This window comes from Phyllobates terribilis, unplaced genomic scaffold (assembly GCF_046119375.1).
Source record: "Phyllobates terribilis strain yellow unplaced genomic scaffold, ASM4611937v1 Scaffold_7__3_contigs__length_470593459, whole genome shotgun sequence".
NCBI lineage: Eukaryota > Metazoa > Chordata > Amphibia > Anura > Dendrobatidae > Phyllobates > Phyllobates terribilis.
The window spans coordinates 182,376,221-182,400,866 of NW_027362767.1; the positions used below are offsets into that span (position 1 = coordinate 182,376,221).

Here is a 24,646-nt window from a genome sequence, read left to right on the forward strand (position 1 = left end):
TGTGTGTTACATGGAGACAGAAGAGCGGAATCCCTCATGTCTGTGTGTTACATGGAGACAGGAGAGCGGGAATCCCTCATGTCTGTGTGTTACATACAGATAGGAGAGCAGGAATCCCTCATGTCTGTGTGTTATATGGAGACAGGAGAGCAGGAATCCCTCATTTCTCTGTTACATACAGACAGGAGAACAGGAATCCCTCATGTCTGTGTGTTACATGGAGACAGGAGAACAGGAATCCCTCATGTCTGTGTGTTACATACAGACAGGAGAGCAGGAATCCCTCATGTCTGTGTGTCACATGGAGACAGGAGAGCAGGAATCCCTCATTTCTCTGTTACATACAGACAGGAGAACAGGAATCCCTCATGTCTGTGTGTTACATGGAGACAGGAGAGCAGGAATCCCTCATGTCTGTGTGTTATATGGAGACATGAGAGCAGGAATCCCTCATGTCTGTGTGTTACATACAGATAGGAGAGCAGGAATCCCTCATGTCTGTGTGTTACATGGAGACAGGAGAGCAGGAATCTCTCATGTCTGTGTGTTACATGGAGACTGGAGAGCAGGAATCCGTCATGTCTGTGTGTTACATGGAGACAGGAGAGCAGGAATCCCTCATGTCTGTGTGTTACATGGAGACAGGAGAGCAGGAATCCCTCATGTCTGTGTGTTACATGGAGACAGGAGAGCAGGAATCCCTCATGTCTGTGTGTTACATGGAGACAGAAGAGCGGAATCCCTCATGTCTGTGTGTTACATGGAGACAGGAGAGCGGGAATCCCTCATGTCTGTGTGTTACATACAGATAGGAGAGCAGGAATCCCTCATGTCTGTGTGTTATATGGAGACAGGAGAGCAGGAATCCCTCATTTCTCTGTTACATACAGACAGGAGAACAGGAATCCCTCATGTCTGTGTGTTACATGGAGACAGGAGAACAGGAATCCCTCATGTCTGTGTGTTACATACAGACAGGAGAGCAGGAATCCCTCATGTCTGTGTGTCACATGGAGACAGGAGAGCAGGAATCCCTCATTTCTCTGTTACATACAGACAGGAGAACAGGAATCCCTCATGTCTGTGTGTTACATGGAGACAGGAGAGCAGGAATCCCTCATGTCTGTGTGTTATATGGAGACATGAGAGCAGGAATCCCTCATGTCTGTGTGTTACATACAGATAGGAGAGCAGGAATCCCTCATGTCTGTGTGTTACATGGAGACAGGAGAGCAGGAATCCCTCATGTCTGTGTGTTACATGGAGACAGGAGAGCAGGAATCCCTCATGTCTGTGTGTTACATGGAGACAGGAGAGCAGGAATCCCTCATGTCTGTGGGTTACATACAGACAGGAGAGCAGGAATCCCTCATGTCTGTGTGTTACATGGAGACAGGAGAGCGGGAATCCCTCATGTCTGTGTGTTACATGGAGACAGGAGAGCAGGAATCCCTCATGTCTGTGTGTTACATGGAGACAGGAGAGCAGGAATCCCTCATGTCTGTGTGTTACATGGAGACAGGAGAGCAGGAATCCCTCATGTCTGTGTGTTACATGGAGACAGAAGAGCGGAATCCCTCATGTCTGTGAGTTACATGGAGACAGGAGAGTAGGAATCCCTCATGTCTGTGTGTTACATACAGACAGGAGAGCGGGAATCCCTCATGTCTGTGTGTTACATACAGATAGGAGAGCAGGAATCCCTCATGTCTGTGTGTTATATGGAGACAGGAGAGCAGGAATCCCTCATATCTGTGTGTTACATGGAGACAGGAGAGCAGGAATCCCTCATGTCTGTGTGTTACATGGAGACAGGAGAGCAGGAATCCCTCATATCTGTGTGTTACATGGAGACAGGAGAGCGGGAATCCCTCATGTCTGTGTGTTACATGGAGACAGGAGAGCAGGAATCCCTCATTTCTCTGTTACATACAGACAGGAGAACAGGAATCCCTCATGTCTGTGTGTTACATGGAGACAGGAGAGCGGGAATCCCTCATGTCTGTGTGTTACATGGAGACAGGAGAGCAGGAATCCCTCATGTCTGTGTGTTATATGGAGACAGGAGAGCAGGAATCCCTCATTTCTCTGTTACATACAGACAGGAGAACAGGAATCCCTCATGTCTGTGTGTTACATGGAGACAGGAGAACAGGAATCCCTCATGTCTGTGTGTTACATACAGACAGGAGAGCAGGAATCCCTCATGTCTGTGTGTTACATGGAGACAGGAGAGCAGGAATCCCTCATTTCTCTGTTACATACAGACAGGAGAACAGGAATCCCTCATTTCTCTGTTACATACAGACAGGAGAGCAGGAATCCCTCATGTCTGTGTGTTACATGGAGACAGGAGAGCAGGAATCCCTCATGTCTGTGTGTTACATGGAGACAGGAGAGCAGGAATCCCTCATGTCTGTGTGTTACATGGAGACAGGAGAGCAGGAATCCCTCATGTCTGTGTGTTACATACACACAGGAGAGCGGGAATCCCTCATGTCCGTGTGTTACATGGAGACAGGAGAGCAGGAATCCCTCATGTCCGTGTGTTACATGGAGACAGGAGAGCAGGAATCCCTCATGTCTGTGTGTTACATGGAGACAGAAGAGCAGGAATCCCTCATGTCTGTGTGTTACATAGAGACAGGAGAGCAGGAATCCCTCATGTCTGTGCGTTACATGGAGACAGGAGAGCAGGAATCCCTCATGTCTGTGTGTTACATACAGACAGGAGAGCAGGAATCCCCCATGTCTGTGTGTTACATACAGACAGGAGAGCAGGAATCCCTCATGTCTGTGTGTTACATGGAGACAGAAGAGCAGGAATCCCTCATGTCTGTGTGTTACATACAGACAGGAGAGCAGGAATCCCTCATGTCTGTGTTATATACAGACAGGAGAGCGGGAATCCCTCATGTCTGTGTGTTACATACAGACAGGAGAGCGTGAATCCCTCATGTCTGTGTGTTACATGGAGAGCGGGAATCCCTCACGTCTGTGTGTTACATGGAGACAGGAGAGCAGGAATCCCTCATGTCTGTGTGTTACATGGAGAAAGGAGAGCAGGAATCCCTCACGTCTGTGTGTTACATGGAGACAGGAGAGCGGGAATCCCTCATGTCTGTGTGTTACATACAGACAGGAGAGCGGGAATCCCTCATGTCTGTGTGTTACATACAGACAGGAGAGCGGGAATCCCTCATGTCTGTGTGTTACATACAGACAGGAGAGCGGGAATCCCTCATGTCTGTGTGTTACATACAGACAGGAGAGCGGGAATCCCTCATGTCTGTGTGTTACATACAGACAGGAGAGCGGGAATCCCTCATGTCTGTGTGTTACATACAGACAGGAGAGCGGGAATCCCTCATGTCTGTGTGTTACATACAGACAGGAGAGCGGGAATCCCTCATGTCTGTGTGTTACATACAGACAGGAGAGCGGGAATCCCTCATGTCTGTGTGTTACATACAGACAGGAGAGCGGGAATCCCTCATGTCTGTGTGTTACATACAGACAGGAGAGCGGGAATCTCTCATGTCTGTGTGTTACATACAGACAGGAGAGCGGGAATCCCTCATGTCTGTGAGTTACATGGAGACAGGAGAGCAGGAATCCCTCATGTCTGTGTGTTACATGGAGACAGGAGGGCGGGAATCCCTCATGCCTGTGTGTTACATACAGACAGGAGGGCGGGAATCCCTCATGTCTGTGTGTTACCTGGAGACAGGAGAGCGGGAATCCCTCATGTCTGTGAGTTACATGGAGACAGGAGAGCAGGAATCCCTCATGTCTGTGTGTTACATGGAGACAGGAGGGCGGGAATCCCTCATGCCTGTGTGTTACATACAGACAGGAGGGCGGGAATCCCTCATGTCTGTGTGTTACCTGGAGACAGGAGAGCGGGAATCCGTCATGTCTGTGTGTCACATGGAGACAGGAGAGCGGGAATCCCTCATGTCTGTGTGTTACATACGGACAGGAGAGCTGGAATCCCTCATGTCTGTGTGTTACATGGAGACAGGAGAGCTGGAATCCCTCATGTCTGTGTGTTACATGGAGACAGGAGAGCGGGAATCCCTTATGTCTGTGTGTTACATACAGACAGGAGAGCGGGAATCCTTCATGTCTGTGTGTTACATACAGACCGGAGAGCGGGAATCCCTCATGTCTGTGTGTTACATGGAGACAGGAGAGCGGGAATCCCTCATGTCTGTGTGTTACATACAGACAGGAGAGCGGGAATCCTTCATGTCTGTGTGTTACATACAGACCGGAGAGCGGGAATCCCTCATGTCTGTGTGTTACATGGAGACAGGAGAGCAGGAATCCCTCATGTCTGTGTGTTACATACAGACAGGAGAGCAGGAATCCTTCATGTCTGTGTGTTACATGGAGACAGGAGAGCGGGAATCTCTCATGTCTGTGTGTTACATGGAGACAGGAGAGCAGGAATCCCTCATGTCTGTGTGTTACATACAGATAGGAGAGCAGGAATCCCTCATGTCTGTGTGTTACATACAGATAGGAGAGCAGGAATCCCTCATGTCTGTGTGTTACATACAGATAGGAGAGCAGGAATCCCTCATGTCTCTGTGTTACATGGAGACAGGAGAGCAGGAATCCCTCATGTCTGTGTGTTACATGGAGACAGGAGAGCGGGAATCCCTCATGTCTGTGTGTTACATGGAGACAGGAGAGCGGGAATCCCTCATGTCTGTGTGTTACATTCAGACAGGAGAGCGGGAATCCCTCATGTCTGTGTGTTACATTCAGACAGGAGAGCGGGAATCCTTCATGTCTGTGTGTTACATTCAGACAGGAGAGCGGGAATCCTTCATGTCTGTGTGTTACATTCAGACAGGAGAGCTGGTCTCCTTTTTGTCTGTGTATGTGCAATATAGCAGATCACCTTTACTCAGTAGCTCAGAGACAACTGAAAATTAGAGGTAAAGACTACATAGGGGAAAACTGACGAAAGCTGCAAGATACAAGTCAAATAAACCAGAAATTATATTATTCCTTATGAAAATTCACCCAAAATTTCAGGAACACTTTAAATAAATACCATAAAAATACAGGCTTCGAGAGCAGATCTGGGGAACATTAACTGTGTGGGACATGGGGTGTGTTTTAGTCGCCAACCTCGGCCAATGTGGACTGAAATCTTATTATGACGTCTTCATTATAGAGTATAAAGTCGAGCTGGAGAAGAACATTTCATCAGACACCAGTGAACCGTACACCGGACTTCTCCTAGCACTGGCCAAGGTGACAGCCATCACAGGTAGTGACTTTCTTATGGTTTATCAGGATAACGCTAGTGATATGTCTTTATTTCCAGGGCAAGAGAGAAAGTGATTCTGGGATAATTGACTATGGCCTCATTGAGCAGGAATCAAAGGTTGTATGTGGTTTCATATGGCGCCACCTTGTGGTGGAAGCTGGTACAGCAGTAAATAAGTGCATTTTTTTTTAAGGAGAATTACACCTTTAATTTTTGCACTTGTAATGGCAGATTCTCAGCGACCTGGGACCTAAGAATATGGCCAACAGCACTCAGTGGATCAAAATTTTGACAGAACGAAGCCACGGACACCTTAGGAGAGGTAAAATCACCTTCAATTGACCATCTAGGTTAGCAATGGTGTTGGGGTATTATAAATACTGGTGGAGTGCCATCTTTTAGGACCCTCATTCACCAGGGTAGTAGTATTTCTATGTCAGCCAATGAAAGTCAAAACAGTGATTGTCATAATGGTCGATCCTTCGTTGTTCGTAATTATTAACTATTTCTTTGGAGTAAAGGGGTATTCCAGCCTGAAGAGGTTTGGGTTACATTGGTCACTATATTGCCCCCCGCTGCACGACCTTGACAAAGCGGAGGCTGAATGAAGCAGCTCTTTCCACCATTACAATAGACTTTGAACAGAATCGTCGGGTCGACAGATCAATATGTGAATAATGCTTCTGGCCAGAATGTTCCATTAAAGACTTCAAAAAATTTTTTTCCCTGTTTTTATAAATGGGTGTTTTTGGATAGTGCGGGCAAAAACAAACAGTTTTCTAATTTACTGTCTATTAAAATTTTCATTCGTTTAGGAGATAGTCACACTATTGTTTAGTTTACAGCTTTGTTGCCTTGGAGACCAACCACCGCTGCTAGACAGTAGAATCTGTGCAGCGCTTACAAGCTTTTTTTCTTTTGAGTTTGTAAGCACTGCTTAAGCTGGCCAGGATCACTAGATCTCACTGTTGACTCCTAGTATCAACCAGCTTCAGCACAGTGTTTACAATCTAGAGAGCAGCGGTGGTCGGTCTCCCAGGCAACAAGTTGCAAACAAAAGAAAAGTGTTAATATCTCAAGAACGGCTGAAAATTTTAAGAAGCAGTAAATTGCAAATGTTCTTGTTTTTACACTCACTATCCAAAACTATCCATTTATGAAGATGGAGAATAACACTTTAAGGTAGAAGCCTTTATGCCATGAGTGATTATTGGCTTTCTATGCTGATTTTAGTGTTTGATCACTTCAAGAAATCAACGTCAGAAGACATAGAGGAAAGGATTAAGAGAAATTTTAAAGGCGACTTCCAGAAAGGAGTGCTAACATTAGGTGAGTGCCCAGATGACATGTGAGCTCTGCACTGACCTTAAAGGGTTTCTACCGAGTTAATAGGTTATCCCCTATCTGTAGGATGAACATTAAATCCTCCAACAGCTTATTCGCCTGGAAAAATAAAAAGTTACGGGATCATAAGACGGTGATACAAACCAATGAGTGAGCCCTTAGGGTATTCACACCTAATAAAGGGGTCATTTTTTCACAAGAGCAGCTTCAGCCGTGTAATAACACGTGATCTGATTATTTTCGTTGGACCCTTCTAGAATTGATGGTAATAGACAAGACTTTTACAAATTCAATCTCATTTATATTCTCGTCCTAGTGGCCGTGATTAGAGACACTCCACTCTTCTTCGCAGACAAACTGTACAGTGCAGTGAAGGTAAAAGACTCCATGTTATTAGTCATTTGTAACATCTCTGGTCTTGCTTTGGAAGCTCAGGGCCACTTGGACCTCACATGGACCACACCTGAGCATATTTCTTATCAGTTGTCACTGATTCAGGATGCTCCTTTTCAAGCCACAGCAGACCCGATGACAGACGGACTATGACTATACTTGTGTGGGATGGGAAAGCAGGACTCACAGGCTTTCTGTATGAATTGGTGGGGTAAGAAGGACTCACAGGCTTTATCTACAAGTAGACAGGGGAAGCAGGACTCACAGGCTTCTTCTATGAGTAGGTGGGGGAAGCAGGACTCACAGGCTTCATCTATGAGTAGGTGGGGGAAGCAGGACTCACAGGCTTCATGTATGAGTAGGTGGGGAAAGCAGGACTCATAGGCCTCCTCTATGAGTAGGTGGGGAAAGCAGGACTCACAGGCTTTTTCTATGAGTAGGTGGGGGAAGCAGGACTCACAGGCTTCATCTAAGAGTAGGTGGGGGAAGCAGGACTCATAGGCCTCCTCTATGAGTAGGTGGGGGAAGCAAGACTCACAGGCTTCATCTATGAGTAGATGGGGTAAGCAGGACTCACAGGCTTCCTCTATGAGTAGGCTGGGGAAGCAGGACTCACAGGCTTCACCTATGAGTAGGTGGGGGAAGCAGAACTCTCAGGCTTAATCTATGAGTAGGAGGGGGAAGCAGGACTCACAGGCTCCCTCTGAGTAGACAGGGGAAGCAGGACTCAGATGCTTTCTATATGAGTAGGTGGGGGAAGCAGGACTCACAGGCTTCATGTATTTGTAGGTGGGGGAAACAGGACTCACAGGCTTCCTCTATGAGTAGGTGGAGGAAGCAGGACTCACAGGCTTCCTCTATGAGTAGGTGGAGGAAGCAGGACTCAGAGGCTAAATCTATGAATTGGTGGGGCAAGAAGGACTCACAGGCTTCCTCTATGAGTAGGTGGGGGAAACATGACTCACAGGCTTCCTCTATGAGTAGGAGGGGGAAGCAGGACTCACAGGCTTCCTCTGAGTAGACAGGGGAAGCAGGACTCAGATGCTTTCTATATGAGTAGGTGGGGAAGCAGGACTCACAGGCTTCATGTATTTGTAGGTGGGGGAAACAGGACTCACAGGCTTCCTCTATGAGTAGGTGGAGGAAGCAGGACTCACAGGCTTCCTCTATGAGTAGGTGGAGGAAGCAGGACTCAGAGGCTAAATCTATGAATTGGTGGGGCAAGAAGGACTCACAGGCTTCCTCTATGAGTAGGCGGAGGAAGCAGGACTCAGAGGCTTAATCTATGAATTGGTGGGGCAAGAAGGACTCCCATGATTTCTCTATGAGTAAGTGGGGGAAGCAGGACTCACAGGCGACTTCTATGAATTGGTGGGGCAAGAAGGACTCACAGGCTTCCTCTATGAGTAGGTGGAGGAAGCAGGACTCACAGGCTTCCTCTATGAGTAGGTGGAGGAAGCAGGACTCAGAGGCTAAATCTATGAATTGGTGGGGCAAGAAGGACTCACAGGCTTCCTCTATGAGTAGGCGGAGGAAGCAGGACTCAGAGGCTTAATCTATGAATTGGTGGGGCAAGAAGGACTCCCATGATTTCTCTATGAGTAAGTGGGGGAAGCAGGACTCACAGGCGACTTCTATGAATTGGTGGGGCAAGAAGGACTCACAGGCTTCCTCTATGAGTAGGTGGGGGAATCAGGACTCACACAGGCTTCCTCTATAAGTAGGTGGAGGAAGCAGGACTCAGAGGCTTAATCTATGAATTGGTGGGGCAAGAAGGACTCACAGGCTTCTTCTATGAGTAGGAGGGGGAAGCAGGACTCACAGGCTTCTTCTGTGAATAGGTGGGGGAAGCAGGACTCACAGGCTTTCTCTATGAGTAGGTGGGGGAAGCCGGACTCACAGGCTTCACCTATGAGTAGGCAGGGGAAGCAGGACTCACAGGCTTCTTCTATGAGTAGGAGGGGGAAGCAGGACTCGTAGGCTTCTTCTATGAGTAGGTATGGGAAGCAGGACTCACAGGCTTTCTGTATGAGTAGGAGGGGGAAGCAGGGCTCACAGGCTTTCTCTATGAGTAGGTGGGGGAAGCAGGACTCACAGGCTTCACCTATGAGTAGGCAGGGGAAGCAGGACTCACAGGCTTCTTCTATGAGTAGGAGGGGGAAGCAGGACTCACAGGCTTCTTCTATGAGTAGGTATGGGAAGTAGGACTCACAGGCTTTCTGTATGAGTAGGAGGGGGAAGCAGGGCTCACAGGCTTTCTCTATGAGTAGGCAAGGGAAGCAGGACTCACAGGCTTTCTCTATGAGTAGGTGAGGGAAGCAGGACTCACAGGCTTTCTGTATGTTTTGTACAATGTAGTCAAATCTTTTTTTGCTGACTCTGCCAATGTGTATACAAAGCAGAACTAACGCAAAAAGGCAGCAGACATTTTATATTTTTACCTTGTATTTAAAACATTTCTAATTCATGTCACCGTCCTCCTCCCACAGGGCCTGGGGACGGATGACAGTACTCTTATACGTATCCTCATTTCTCGGAGTGAGGCTGATTTATTGAGTATCCGGGTGGCCTACAGAAGGAAATATGGAAAATCCCTCTATTCAACCATTCAGGTAATGTCTATTGGAGCCATAAAAATCTTAAAAGGGAGAGTCCACTTTTTAATGAATATTTCTGTAAAGCAATGAAACAAGAATATTTTTTACAGATTACTTAAGACACATTATTGGGAATGCATTTTTCTAATGTTATTTTAAAACTCAGAGCAGGAGGAGGCGCTGTTGCACTTCTTTTTATTAGAACTAAGCACCTGGGAACCACAGTGGTGAAATTTGGTACTGCAACTAAGAAATTTATGTAAGGATTGGGTTAGCGTTTGACCTTCTAAGAATTATAAATCTATTACTTTAACCAGCAAGAGAAGTTTCAAGATGTATCTACTTTATAAAATATATATTTTTACAAAAGAGGATACATTCCCTTTAACCGTCTATATGTAGTGATATAACACATTTCTCTTCCAGAGTGAAGCCAAGGGGAATTATCGATCTGCGTTACTTTTGCTGTGCAGGGCAGAGGACATATAATGGCGTATTATTTCATGTGCATGAGGATTCAGTGATATGATGTGGACAGTCAGCAGCCAACGTGGCCGCCATCTTTATCTGCCCTACACGTCCTCTCCGGCAGAGGGAACCATGACCCACGAATGTGCCCATACGTATCGTCCATTAAAAGTATCTTTCATAAATCTGGTGCTTCTCCATTATTCATAGTGATAATTGCGATTGGTACCAGCAAATATCCTGCCAACATAGCCACAGTATGCCTGCGGGCGCCAAGAATTATGCACACGTAGGCTGTAAAGAACAGATCCACGCACATTTTTTATTATCAGCCACCACCATTGCCTGGCTCCTACTGGACAACCGGAGAAGAATGGACTCTCGTCTGCTAAGAGGGATCTCCACCTGTCAGACATTAAGGACAAATACACAATATCATTCACTGATTTCCCTCTACATAGTGTTAGTCTCTCATATAATGATCCCCTCATTTAGTATCAGCCCTTGATGTGGTGAATCCCCTCACGGTATTATTCCGTCACCAAGGGGGGATAATTATTGTATGGGGGCACAAAGTAGTAAATATTTATCATTTAGAGGCATAAAGGGATAAATATCATGGGGGCACTACAGGGAAGATAATTATTGTATGGGGGCACAAAGGAGGAGATAATTATTGTATGCGGGCACAAAGCGGGAGATAATTATTTCCTGTTTTGTTGCCCAGTACAATAATTATCGTGTTGGGGCACAAAACGGGAGATAATTATTGTATGGGGGTGTGGCGCCCCTGCGCCCTGGGTCATGGACCGGGTCACCGCCACTGTGACATCTCCCCTAGCAATGTCAGGCCCAGCTACCGAGTACCCCACGGCTCAGGGGCGCGTCAGAGGCACCAAGCGGGAGATAATTATTGTATGGGGGCACCAAGCGGGAGATAATTATTGTATGGGGGCACCAAGCAGGAAATAATTATCGTGTTGGGGCACAAAGCGGGAGATAATTATTGTATAGGGGCACAAAGAGGGAGATAATTATTGTATGGGGTCACAAAAGAGGAGATAATTATTGTATGGGGGCACAAAGGAGGAGATAATTATTGTATGGGGTCACAAAAGAGGAGATAATTATTGTATGGGGGCACAGAGCAGGAGATAATTATTGTATGCGGGCACAAAGCGGGAGATAATTATTGTATGCGGGCACAAAGCGGGAGATAATTATTTTACGGGGCAACAAAACGGGAAATAATTATCGTGTTGGGGCACAAAGCGGGAGATAATTATTGTATAGGGGCCCAAAGAGGGAGATAATTATTGTATGGGGGTGTGGCGCCCCTGCGCCCTGGGTCGCGGACCGGGTCACCGCCACTGTGACATCTCCCCTAGCAACGACCGGCCTGGCTACCAAGTACCCCACGGCCCAGGGGGTGCGTCAGAGGCACCAAGCGGGAGATAATTATTGTATGGGGGCACCAAGCGGGAGATAATTATTGTATGGGGGCACCAAGCGGGAGATAATTATTGTATGGGGGCACAAAGGAGGAGATTATTGTATGGGGGCACCAAGCGGGAGATAATTATTGTATGGGGGCACCAAGCGGGAGATAATTATTGTATGGGGGCACCAAGCGTAGATAATTATTGTATGGGGGCACCAAGCGGAAGATAATTATTGTATGGGGGCACCAAGCGTAGATAATTATTGTATGGGGGCACCAAGCGGGAGATAATTATTGTATGGGGGCACCAAGCGTAGATAATTATTGTATGGGGGCACCAAGCGTAGATAATTATTGTATGGGGGCACCAAGCGGGAGATAATTATTGTATGGGGGCACCAAGCGGGAGATAATTATTGTATGGGGGCACCAAGCGTAGATAATTATTGTATGGGGGCACCAAGCGTAGATAATTATTGTATAGTAGCAACAAAACGGGAAATACTTATCGTGTTGGGGCACAAAGGGGGAGATAATTATTGTATGGGGGCAAAAAGGAGACATTATAAAGTGGACTTAACCTGCATAGGGGCACCATTATTGTCTGGAGGCAGAGAGGGGGCACTGTATATACCTTTGGAGTTAAATGTGGTGCGCCGTTAGTTTTGGTGGACATGGTGGGTGGCAAAGGGGGTAGAATTGTTACCATGTAGAGCACTACTATGGAGTTTGTTTAGTGGTGGGTAAAATATAGGGGGTGCTGGAAAAGCGATGAGCTAAAGATTTCTGTGTGTTACATTCTGAAGAAACAAGAAATGGTGATCTGAGGCAGAGAAGAACAGGAGAATTCACAGAGTACGGTCAGAGAGGTACCTACCTCTTTATGGTCACGGTATAGTGGTAATATTGGTACTGTGCTTTTAGTTAATGCTCCCTATGGTGGTATTTTTTGATCATGGCGTGGCAGTAATTTTGTTACTTGTATTGTACACTGGGTTCTGTATGGCGGTATTTGTTACCTCTTGTATTATTTGTTGCCTGTAAGTCTATGATGTCTACATATATTTGTATTTTCTTCTTTTTTTGAGGGAGAAGGAACTGATGTTTTTGTAGACCCAAGCGGAGCCAAAGAGCGCAGGCTGGTTGTGAGGGGAAAGTCGCCCTGGGGCCCATAAAACTCTGGTTACGCCCCAGAGAACTTATAGTACAGTAGTTATAGTGAGCGCTACAAAGTCATGTTTCTGACACGCATGTCGAAATAAAGAAAAGTAGACAAACCCTTTAAGATAAATTTGACATATCTATATATTTCCATAATGTATAAATGGAGCAACTAAACAGAAACAGAGAACATTATAAGATTCATGTAAGGAACCAATGACGACTTATATATAGTGACTAGAATATTTACTTGTCACTAAAGTTAGAGTAAGGTACCTAAAAATAATGCCATCTTCTAAATCTACACTCAATACAAGCCGGTACCTTTTGACTGTCTGCAACTTGCATTAGTGCATGAAAACATTAGCCCCCCACCCACCACCATAGTGGGTCTTACTCAGTGACTGATATCGTAAAGACACAGCATGTTCCAATGCCGAGGGTCCATGAAATCATGTTAGACATTCTTAGAAGACTAGTTTAACAAGTCCCAAGGTCAGAAAGAAGGTGCAGTACTGGAGGACAATAGCGGAGGCGCTGCTGCAAGCAATGCCCAGATGGATGACCACTCCGTCAATGTCAAAGGTCTGATCTCCAAAATTGCAGATGGAATCGGTTGCACAGCCCCGAATCTTAGTACCAAGACCTGGTCCCACTGGGAAAGAAATGTAAAAGTGTGATTTTTTTTTTTTTTTTTAAATATTTTGCATAGTCATATAGAAGAATGATGAGGTGTCAGTAGCACCCCATAATAATGCCATACTAAAACCATATTCATCTATATATCCATCTACACTAGCTATCATCCATCCACAGCACACGTACGCACTGCCGAACTCTGCTCTGTCCTAGAAGTGCCGCCTGTTCTCCGACAGGTGCAGAGGTCAGAAGCTCTCCCCAGTCTCAGAGTCCATGAGATGAAGTGATAGGCTCCGTCCTGACCTCCTACGACTTGTGAAGATATCCCTGACACGGAAACAAGCATCATAGATCTGTAGGTTTGTTATAAAGGGAAGCTACAAGTTTGGGCGAAAAAGTAATAAGGGGCGTATTAATCCCCTCCTTTATTCCCATACAAACGCATTGCTTTGGCAGAAAAATAGTGTGTGTCACATTTGTTTCCGAAACGTACGTACAAGCCACACAGCTTCCACGGTAGGGCACATTTTTTTTGTGTGATGATAGCTCTGACACCATATACATTGCCAAGGCTGGAAGATAGGATGGAGACTTCCTCAAGAGACTTAGGGGCATAATGTGACCAACAAGCAGGCTGGCAAAACGGTGGCACTGCCCCTTTTTTATTTCGCATGAACAAGGCAGGGGGAATTTTTGGTGGAACCATCAATTATCTGCTGCTCACAAGGAGGCAGCAGTGAGGAGACGTGGGGACTGCCCTTTCCGCGGCTAGGACCTCTGTTTTCAGAGTGGCACACAGTACTCATCCGCCATCTTGATGCATGAGAGATCGGTAATTTGGCAATAATATGGTATATGTGGTACGGTGCAAGTGATCAAACGAGGTTCAAATGCCCTGGGATGGGGGGGGAGGTAGAAAAATGTAAAATTAAAAGTGGTAAAAAAAAACTAAAAATATAAAATCACCTCAATTTTCCAATCTAAAAATAAAGCAATTAAGAAAATAAAAGAATAAAATAAACATATTTGTTATGGTCCATCCGGATCAATATGATCAATCAATATGTCAAATTAATTAACCCATACGGTGTAAAAATCGAAAAGCAAGAAAAACTATTATTGGTTACAGGACCAACCCCTAAAAATGCAAAAAAAAGGGGAATATTTACACCAAAACGGGTCCATTAGGTAATACAGCTTGCCGTGATATAAGCCAAGCCTCACAGCTTCATTTTTTTTTCTTTTTCATCCAAAGTTCTAGGATATATAATAATATTTAGGAAATTTTAATGAAGTTGCAGAGCCCTATAATACAAATAACGGTAAGGACGAGCACTGACTAACGCCTCGCTGTTCTTACATGACTTTATTCCTGGACTCACCCGTGGTCAGGTCCACGCTGGCGCAGTTCTTCTCATCTCCCATGCACTCAACCTTACACTGGTCCTGTGAGGGTGACGCGCACGTCGGGCAGGTCACCCCATTCTTCAGTGTGTTGGTGGGTGGCACTATGGGTATAATCAATAGTCTAATATTAAAGAGATATTCCAGGATGTTCTGTGTAGATCTTCTTAAAGGAGCTGCCCACTATAAAAAAAGTTTTTGAAGCCCAAAGGTGATTAAAAAACAGCAAAAAACAAACCACCCCATACTCAACTCCTATGTTCTGTTACTGGTGATGCAATGAGGATCTGTCCCCACTCATAGACATGTCATTTTCTTGGTGTAAACGCCCCTGTTCTCCTGAATCCGGCAATGTTTTTCTTTTCTCCCTGCGCCTCTCCGTTCTGGAGATACGGCCCCCTCTTCAGCGCATATAAATCTAGTCTTGTTAGCTAAGTGGGGGTGGTCCTCAAGAACACGCCCACTGACAATTGTTGAAGACCACGCCTAGTTGGCTAACATAACTAGATTTATATAGATGGCCATATCTCGGGGATGGAGAGACGTAGGAATAAAAGAAAAACATCGACGGATTCAGGAGAACAGCGACATTCACACCAAGTAAAATATTACATATTTATGATATTTATGGTAAATGACAGGTCCTCTATTTTTTAGATGTGTGAAATCATTAGCTATGAATGGGTTTATAAAATCATAGTTTTTTTTTTTTTTTACAAAAACATCATCACTCCTGTCCCATGTCTGGTGGCCATGGACAGATGTGACGCAGTTTTTTGGAAGAATGCAGCCCCATTTAAAGAACTCATTTGTACAAAGCCATACTTTGGTGCTCATAGAAGTCTACAGGGTCCTGCTACATGTCTGCTTTCATGTAGAGGCAGATAACTTTTTTTCTGTAGGGTTCTGTCTGACGCAGGCATTCTTCATTAGAAACAAGCAAAATACTCAAATATTAGCAAAATGTAATATTAGAGTTAGGACTGTCCCATAAGGGTTACCGTGACGTGGCGGGATGGCTTTTACATTATTTTGATCAAAATTATGTTAACTAAATACCCTTTATTATTTATCATTATTTTTGCACTATGCGATCTATCCATTTACTTCCAGTTATTTGGGCATTTTGCTTGTTTTTGGTTTCTCTCTGTCTAGTGGCCTTATGTGAACATGCATTTACATTTTGCATGCACATCAATTTACGTTTCAGTTCAGACTCCCAGGTTTATTCTTCATTAGAAGCAGCACAGGGACTTTGTATGGCGCCATACGGCTCCGCATGGGCAGATCTGACCTAGTGAATAATTAATGATAATCAGCTATACATACATTTGAGCGCCTCCGGTGTACAGCCAGGGGTTGTGCAGCAAGATGTGGACAGCATAGCCCGCGATGTCGAGGTAATACTTCCAAAAATGTCACATGTCGCCGCATTGGGTGCACAAGATCGTCCAAACAGAGTGTAATCTCCTGTAATTAGAGATGGGGAAGAACATATATTATGAAGGATGCTGATGTAAGTGATCTGGGCCCTCACACATTAGTTTTCAAAGTAATCTATTGTTCCCTGTTATCAGCCATTTTAGACTAGTGACAGGTACTCCTTTGGCAGTGAAAAAGTTAAATTTCAAACAAAAACGTTATTGTTCCCTTTTGACCTCCTGAGTCTATTGAGCAATATATCCAGGACTATTATCCCATGTATAGCTGTACCAGATTATCTTCTGGATTGGTTAAACTTTAACTAGAACAAATCTGAGGATCATCACCTGGGAGCATGGAAGATCATGTCACCGGAGACCGAGGCAGGGGAGTCAACGGCGGGGACCTACAGCAGTCCCAAGAATCGGGGATCTACAGTATGTCCACCATGTGAATGAAGTAGTACTGTCTATAGGAGCAGTGATCATGCATGTGCTTTACGGGGACCCCCATTCTCAAAATCGATTGAGACCCCCAACAGGTGGCCACCCAACTATCAGGCATTTTTCACAGGATAACACCTTTACGATTACTATAGTACATTGAAATGGGGTGCATTAAAAAAGAGAATAATCCCTTTCATAATCATGCGAAAAATGGAGAAAGTTCTAATAATGTCAAACTCCACCTCTTCCTCAGACAGACCACCCACGAGGAGCCACCATACTGTAAAGTCAATGGGAAATCTTAGCACACTCACTCGCTTTTCTCTATTTCTCATCTTTTAGCACAGTGTATGTTAATGTTATGTGACCTTTCACTGGATTTTTTTTATTTAAGCTGAGCACCTCCTCCAATCAATGCCTTTACCGTTTATGGAACAGTTTTTCGTCCTCTTCGGTGCCCCTCTGTTCCAAAGTTATGCCCCCCAGTAATATAGATGCAAATTTTACCTTCAACCTCTTGGGTGTATACCACACAACTGGGGGTGTATACCACACAACTGGGGGTGTATACCACACAACTGGTCATGTTTGGATTGGCTAGGGTACGAGGAGAACGCCCACAAAGAAGTTCTGTGGTGCACGCCCAGTTGGATGAAGGGACAATGTTCTTCTTTATTTCCAGAAGACATAACTTTGGAACGGAGGATCACAGAAGAAAAAGAAAAATTGTTCCAGAATTGTTAGAGCAGCACCAATTGGAGGAGGTATACAAATTACACTTAAAAAAAAAATATTGAAACATCTATTTTTTTAAAGTATCCATAGATATTTAATAGACAAGGGTTTATTTGGCCCCTGTTTGGATACAAGTTGAGGAGATCACATTTTTGGCTTCACTAGGCGGATCTATTCCATACAGGTGGGTGCATTCAGTAGATTTAGTTTATCCGGTGGTTATCTATGGGTAACAGGTGCCGCATTCTGGTTCCCATTCAATGAGTACATTGGGAGTTTTCCTGGACGCAGTGTAACATAAGCCTAACAATGACCGACTCCTACATTCTCAGGATGGACAGCATGTGACCAGACTTTATGTGAATGTAGTTTGTCTAGTTTTTCAGCTATTATCAGTAGATCATCTGGGGAACTTCTTATATCTCTGTATTGGTGGGTGGGGGAGAGGTTACACTACATCACAAAGAACATGGTGCTATTTGGAGGATAGGTCATTCATACCAGATCGGTGGGGGCACCGGGTGTCAGACGCGCACATAGCAGCTGTTATTAGCCCCGATGACGGTTGGATATAGATAGAAAATGGAACTGGAACTCTTGTAAAGTGGCCGTTCCCGGTACTGCAGCTCAGCGCCAATTAAAGTAAATAAAAAATGATCTTCTCCCTCCTCACACTGCTTACATCCGGCCACCGGGGGGAGCTGATAACTAATCGATGGAGGACCTGGGTGTCTGATATGGATATGTTATCGATATATAGTACTGCCCCCCCTTTAGGACCTGTCTCTAGGTGAGAAGCAATAGTTTTTTGCTCTTATTTTATTCCCTGTGCTCCCCTGAGTATTTCCTTTTTTGTTTTTTAAAAATCCACCACATAGTTCCAGAGATATTGGCCTTTTTATTTAGTACACATTTTTCTAAGGAGGCGGAGCAGCCTAAAGACCCGCCCCCAGAGAACCCGCTGAGCCACACCCCTAAAGACCATAAAAAGTAGCACCAAATAACAAAGCCCATATCTCTAGAACTGTATAGCGGATTTAAAAAAAAAAAAAAACTGGAATACTCAGGGGAGCAGCAGGAATAAGAAAAAGAGCAAAAACTGGCAACTTGTGACCTGGTGAAAGGCCCCCTTAAAGTATGGAAGACATACCAAGTGAAATGAGTCCAGACATACAGATACCGCCATCACAGTCCTTGGTCTGCCCGGTGCATTGTGGGGCAGTTATGTTGTAGCATTCAACGCATTTCAAAGCGTAACCTGTAAAAGAAATGGAACAGGGACACTTATAATCAGGTGTAAATCACAACCATTGCTTTTTTTCCGGTTTTGTAACATTCAGAATCGGGAGCATAAATCAATCCTTCAATTGTGGGCGGCTTTAATACAAAGTCAGAGTAGTATTGTTAGTACAACTCCCATTAGGTGGAGAGGAGTGTATTGGGGGTTGTGATAATCAATACTTGTTTGTACATCTATAAGGCGATGCTATCTGCAGCGCCCCCTACAGGTGATATTACACATTGTCCATTAAAATCACCAGGTTTAGCAAAAAAAATAAACAGCAATAGCCGCACTTAGGGAAGACTGTGCAATGAGCCAGACGTGTGCAGGGCTATGGAAACAGATAAAAGCACCGTACTAATTCTCTGACTCCCACAGAAGTGAATAGGAGTCACACAGAGTGTAATATTCGGTCATTGCACTTATGCCATTTTCATGATCTGCATTGACTTCAATGGGAGTGAGGGAAACGGTGCAGGCAAATATTCTTGTCTCGCACTTACTGATGTAAATTATTTAATGATATAATTACCTCCTTTATCCATGTATCACATAGCTGGAAAAAAGTCCTGTCATTGGTCCGAAATATCACATGGAACGTGAGTTATAGGAAACTGTCAGCACATTGTTACATATGGAAATAGTGGTATGGCTGTATAGGCGCTTCTCTCACAATAAAAACGACACCTTGTTTGTAGAAATACAATGTACCAGTCATGAGATATCGAACTTGAAAGCCTTATGCAAATCAGACTTGAAGTGCACTGGGGGGCGTGTCAAAGCACTCCCTGTACACACCTCCAGTGCACTTTCGACCTGATTTGCATAAGACTTCTACACTAGTTATTTCATGACTGGCACATCGGATTGCTACAAAAAAAAGTATCATTTTTATTGGGAGATAATGGTACAGCCATACAATTACTTCCATATTTACAAACATGATGACAGGAGCCCTTTAATAAAATAGTATACAGATTTGAAAATGCACACCTAACACATATCGTCTTGCACTTACAATTCTTAACTGGATTATATTATTCATTACAAAGACATTTTATCCCGTTATTGATGATAAGACTTATTTATTGTAATTTTTAGTGGTCGTAATAACATCCAAACTTTCCAGGCTTTTCAGTGCCCGTTTGATTTAAGTCTTCAAAGAAGCCAATAGCAACATCACACAGAATTTGTGTCCGCTCCTCCCCTCGGAGGTTGATCCAAACATCTTGGAGCACTGACCCCAGATCTTCTGTGTATGAGGCTTGTGCGGATCCTTGTGTCTCTTCATGTGATCCCAGACAGACTGGATGATGATGAGATCAGGGCTCCGGATCATCACATCCAGGACTCCTTGTTATTCTGTACACAGGATAGTTCTTAATGACATTTGGAATCCTGGGGGAACCGTTACTCAGGGCGACAATAGACCATGTGCTGCAGCTTCTCTCAGGCACACAGGGGTATTGACCCTCAGGCACAGACATGTAGGTTGTTTCACTTGCTGACCGGACACACTTGACAAGAGTCCTCATAAACGGTAGAACAGTAGCATTTAATAAGAAGCCGCACAGCCAGTGCAAGTTAAGTCTTATGAGCAACAGGCTCCAGTGACAAACAGTACCGTTTCCTTAGCAGCACAGCAGTTCACAGTCTTCCCAGTAGTACAGGATAGCACAGTTCTAATGCAAAGGCACATTAATGAACACAGCATTCCTTACAGCACAGTGAGATGGAGGGGGGGGGTTTGCTGAGGTAAATAATCCCTGTGGCACAATTTCTGCCAGTCCTTATCTTTCTGCCTGACAATACTCTGCACTGCTAGTTCAGGAACTCTACCTGACCTGTGCTTAGCTTCACTCCTGACTTGAATCCTTTTCACTTGCAGGAGCGCTTCTGTGAGATACATAACACACACACTACCTTTCTCTTCAGCTCCAGCCAGACAGTAAACAACTTCCCCACAATCCCCCTGGGGCTCTGCTAAAACTGTCCCTGTCTCCTGTGACTGTGTTAACCCCTTTAGTTGCTGATGCTTCTGGAGCACAACACTTCCTGTCTCATGTGCTTGTGTTACTTCTAATAGTTGCTGAATGCTTTTAAAGCAACAGCGCTATTTCTGCATGTCACACTCTGCAACAGCACTACTTCTGCATGTCACACACTCTGCAACGGCACTACTTCTGCATGTCACATGTATGTTTTGGGCTGTTGTCTTGCTGCAGAATAAATTTGGAGACAATCAGCATTGAGCACCATAGACCCAGTGGTCGACCAAGGAAACTTAGTGCAGCAGATGAAAGACACATCATGTTACTTCCCTTTGAAATTGGAAAATGTCCAGCAGTGCCATCAGCTCAGAACTGTCAGCAATCAGTGGGACCCAACTATATACATCTACTGTCCAGAAAAGTTTGGCCAGAATAGGTCTTTATAGAAGAATTGTGGCCATAAACCAAACCTTCAACATGGAAACAAGGACACGTGTCTCAAATATGCACAAAATATAGGAACTGGGTGTAGAAAAATGGCAGCAGGAGCTCTGGACTAATGAATCACAATGTGAAATATTTGATTGTAACAAAAGGCAGTTTGTTCCCAAAGCGCTGGAGAGCAGCACAATAATGAGGGTCTGCAGGAACAGTGAAACGTGCTGGAGGGTCCGGCAAGTTTGGGCAGCATTTGAGAGAATGGAGTTGGGGATTTGGTCAGAATTGATGGTATCCTCAGTGCTGAGAAATACAGACAGATACTTATCCATCATGTAATAGCATCAGGGAGGCGTCTGATTGCCTCCAAATGTATTCTGCAATGATCCCAAACATCCAGTCAATGACATTAAGAACTATCCTCAATGTAAAGAAAAGCAAAAAGTCCTGTGCGTGATGATCCGGAGACCTGATCTGACATCATCCCGTCTGTGGGATCACATGGAGAGACAGAATGATCGGCATAAGCCTCATACACAGAAGATCTGGGGTCAGTGCTCCAAGATGTTTGGATCAACCTTCTGCCAAGTTGCTTCAAAATCTGTATAATACAAGTGTATATAAATCCACCCGAGAGCACTAGACAATCCTGATGTCAATATATTCAGTTCACATAGGATATCGCAAGATAATAAAAATCCACGCGAATGTGCTCTAAGATGTAACAATACCTCTAGGTTATAAAATATTATGAGAGCTCTCACAAAACCTCAACTTAGCAATGTATAAAAAACATTTAAAGGGGAAAAAAACATAAAAGTACAAGATGTTATTCATCGACCATGATCTATAAAAAAAAATTATTTTGGCAATTAACCCTTTTGGTAAAAAAATGGAAAGGAGGGACGGTCGGCACTCCCACGGATAAAATCAAAAAGCTTCATTGGATCATCTTAAAAGATTTAAAAAACTGGATCCTTTCCAATTTTTTGCTATTTGCTGTGCTCACCAGCGGGTCCGGCACCCTCCGTTGAAGCATGTCTCCCTTGGTGTTGGATTTATCGTGAAGCTCCCCGACTCTCCCCCTCGTTTAACCCTTTTAGTGTTAAAGAATCCATAGTAAAAATCCAGTACTCCTCCCTTTGGAGTAAGGGTATATGCACAGAGTCTTTTTGCTGAGGTTTTTGGAGTAGAAACTCCAAGTTTTTGAAGAGGATCTGGAGAGTTTCCGCTCAGTTTCTGCTCCAAAACTCTGTGTATGTGACATTGTAGGATAATTGATTTAATTTAAAGATGAGCAAATATATTAGCGTCGAATAGAATTCTCCTGAAAATTTACAAAAATGTATTCCCTATGCTGATTAAGCAATCTTCGCAAGGAGAAACGTTTCCAGGTGTACGCCATGTCAGAGGCATCTCACCCAGCTAAACAAATCTCTTATTTTACACTGATGAGCGGCAAACACCCCAAAACACGTGTCCGCAAATGGAGCGTCTGCTTTGGTTTCTTATCCTAAGTCACATGACAGGTTCTTTAAAGGGATCGATATTGACTTGTTGGATTCCCAGAGTAGCATTGCATGATCTATACGTCCCCTTACGCCGATATGACACTGACCACAAGGAGATATGTTACCCCTTAAACCACCTATTAGGGGACTCTCACTTAGCCGAATCAGACTTTGCACTGATGAGCGGTAAACACCCCAAAACACTGTCTGCTTTGGCTTCTTATCCTAAGTCACATGACAGGCTCTTTAAAGGGAGCGATATTGACTTGTTGGATTCCCAGAGTAGCATTGCATAATCTATACGTCTCCTTACGCCGATATGACACTGACCAAAAGGAGATTGGTTACCCCTTAAACCACCTGTTATAGGAATCTCACCTAGCCGAATCAGACTTTCTGCTTTGCACTGATGAGCGGCAGACACCCCGAAACACGTGTCTGTAAACTGAGTGTCTAGCTTGCCCTTTGCAGAGTCGATATTGACTTTAAGAATTGCTTCTTCTCTATGGGAAAACATGTCTAAACCTGGTCCGTTTTGATGCCCAAACTAGCCCACTTGAGTGAATAGGTCCATGAAAGAAACAGGCAGTACATGGACAGCATCCAAAGTCTGCCTTTTTTATCAAAGACCGAATGCTACTAGACGCTTCAGAAACCTCCATCCACTTTTTGGGGGGTCATATGTGAAATATGGATAACACAGAAAAATGGGGAAAAAAAACAACAAACACACAGACTAAGACTGGATGAAAACGCCAACCATTCATTACCAAAAGGGATAATAAAAATTTGGTAAAGAAGTTATCCAACTTTACAAAACTTATATATATATATATTTACAGGCTGTTTGTCATTCTTTATTCTAGTAATTCCACTCTATACCTGGACCAGAAAGCACTGGATGAGCTGTGCTACAAGTTGTACTTATTGCATGTAAATGTAGGAAGGTATAGAGTGAAAAGTAGTAAAACTTATAAAAAAAAGAATAAAAAGTAAACCTATGGTCTTTTGTCCAGCGTGAAACTATGGGGAAAGTTCTTAATGTGTGCCAGGAGACTTCAGCTTCAAATATAAAGGGAAAACTCCAGAAAAAGCAACAACATAGGAGAAAACAACATAAAAACAGTAAAAAATTCAATTAAAAAAACATGGAAAGTCAACAGGAATTATTGAAATTATTAGAAAATAGAGTCCTTTACCTGGACTAACCAGATGTAGGAGTAGCCAGAGAGGTAGCAGCCCTGAGATCATGGTTTCTACTGAGACTCTGATGTGCTGCTGATCTTAGCGCTGCCTATAGGAGGGGTCAGCTGTGACTGCCCCCGTGTGACAGCACCATGCCCTCGTCTAAGACGAAAAGCCAGGAATATCATTGCAGTAAAAAGTTCCATAAGGAAATGTCCAAAACTTTCCAAAACAGTCTGGAGAGGTTTTTTTTCGCGTTATGAAGTTCTGCTGACTTTTTATAGAGTTGCAAATTTTTTTGGGAGGAAAATGTACTTCATTACCCACTTGGCGTATTTTTTTAAAATATTTTTTGGAGCATTGTACATTGGATTATTGTGCATTATTAACAAAAAAAAGCACAAAACAAGTAAAAAAAAGGCAAAAATATCACTACATTTGCACAAAAATCAATAAACTTTGTGCCTCATTTTGATAAATTTGGTGTAAAATCTGCTAAGGCTTAAAGGAAGATAAGACAAAAACATGACCAAATGCAAATGATGTTTCAATTAGGCATTTCTCACAATTTTTAAGATCTCTGCTTGTTGTCAGTGAATGGATAAATTAATTATCTTAGTCCATTGTTTTTCTTTTGTTCCTGTCTCTCTGTTCTTGAGATGTGGCCTTTTTTTCCCAAATCTAAATCTAGTTTTTTTTGTTAGCCATCTGGGAGGGATCCTCAAGACACCCATGGAGAAGACTTGATCACACCCACTTGGCTAAGTAGAATAGATTTTCATACAGGGAAGAGAAGGCTATATCTCAATATCTCAGGAATAAAGACACAGGAACAAAACTAAAACAGAAGAACAGCACCATTTACTCCAAGTCCTCTTTAAGGAAAATGAGTGTGTCAGACT

At 44.0% G+C, this 24,646-nt stretch overlaps 2 protein-coding genes across 6 annotated transcripts in view; one reads left to right on the top strand and one right to left on the bottom strand.

Moving 5' to 3' along the window:
- The window catches only part of ANXA9 (annexin A9), a 107,663-nt gene extending 97,389 nt beyond the window's left edge, over positions 1 to 10,274 (top strand). For all 5 annotated transcript variants that reach the window (XM_073639576.1, XM_073639575.1, XM_073639577.1 and 2 more), the window contains 7 exons: positions 5,192 to 5,271; positions 5,345 to 5,404; positions 5,519 to 5,609; positions 6,521 to 6,616; positions 6,948 to 7,006; positions 9,514 to 9,636; positions 10,048 to 10,274. In XM_073639576.1, coding sequence (XP_073495677.1) covers positions 5,192 to 5,271; positions 5,345 to 5,404; positions 5,519 to 5,609; positions 6,521 to 6,616; positions 6,948 to 7,006; positions 9,514 to 9,636; positions 10,048 to 10,110 — 572 coding nt within the window. In that variant the 3' untranslated portion in view covers positions 10,111 to 10,274. The remainder of the gene's footprint in view (positions 1 to 5,191; positions 5,272 to 5,344; positions 5,405 to 5,518; positions 5,610 to 6,520; positions 6,617 to 6,947; positions 7,007 to 9,513; positions 9,637 to 10,047) is intronic.
- On the bottom strand, positions 10,148 to 23,868 carry LOC141154110 (phospholipase A2 inhibitor and Ly6/PLAUR domain-containing protein-like). Its single transcript, XM_073639578.1, has 5 exons — positions 23,759 to 23,868; positions 18,488 to 18,595; positions 16,064 to 16,204; positions 14,713 to 14,838; positions 10,148 to 13,346 (listed from the first exon to the last, which is right to left on the bottom strand). The coding sequence occupies exons 1-5, from the start codon at positions 23,808 to 23,810 to the stop codon at positions 13,159 to 13,161; spliced, it is 615 nt and encodes a 204-aa protein (XP_073495679.1). The 5' UTR covers positions 23,811 to 23,868; the 3' UTR covers positions 10,148 to 13,158.
- Positions 23,869 to 24,646: the final 778 nt, after the last annotated feature.

Excerpts from the sequence above, each read along its gene's own strand:
- LOC141154110 (XM_073639578.1), bottom strand. The coding sequence starts at position 23,810 with ATGATCTCAGGGCTGCTACCTCTCTGGCTACTCCTACATCTGGTTAGT. Across the intron at positions 18,596-23,758 it reads CCTACATCTGGTTAGTCCAG|GTTACGCTTTGAAATGCGTT; the intron begins GTAAAGGACTCT and ends TTTCTTTTACAG. Across the intron at positions 14,839-16,063 it reads TACACCGGAGGCGCTCAAAT|TGCCACCCACCAACACACTG; the intron begins GTATGTATAGCT and ends TTATACCCATAG.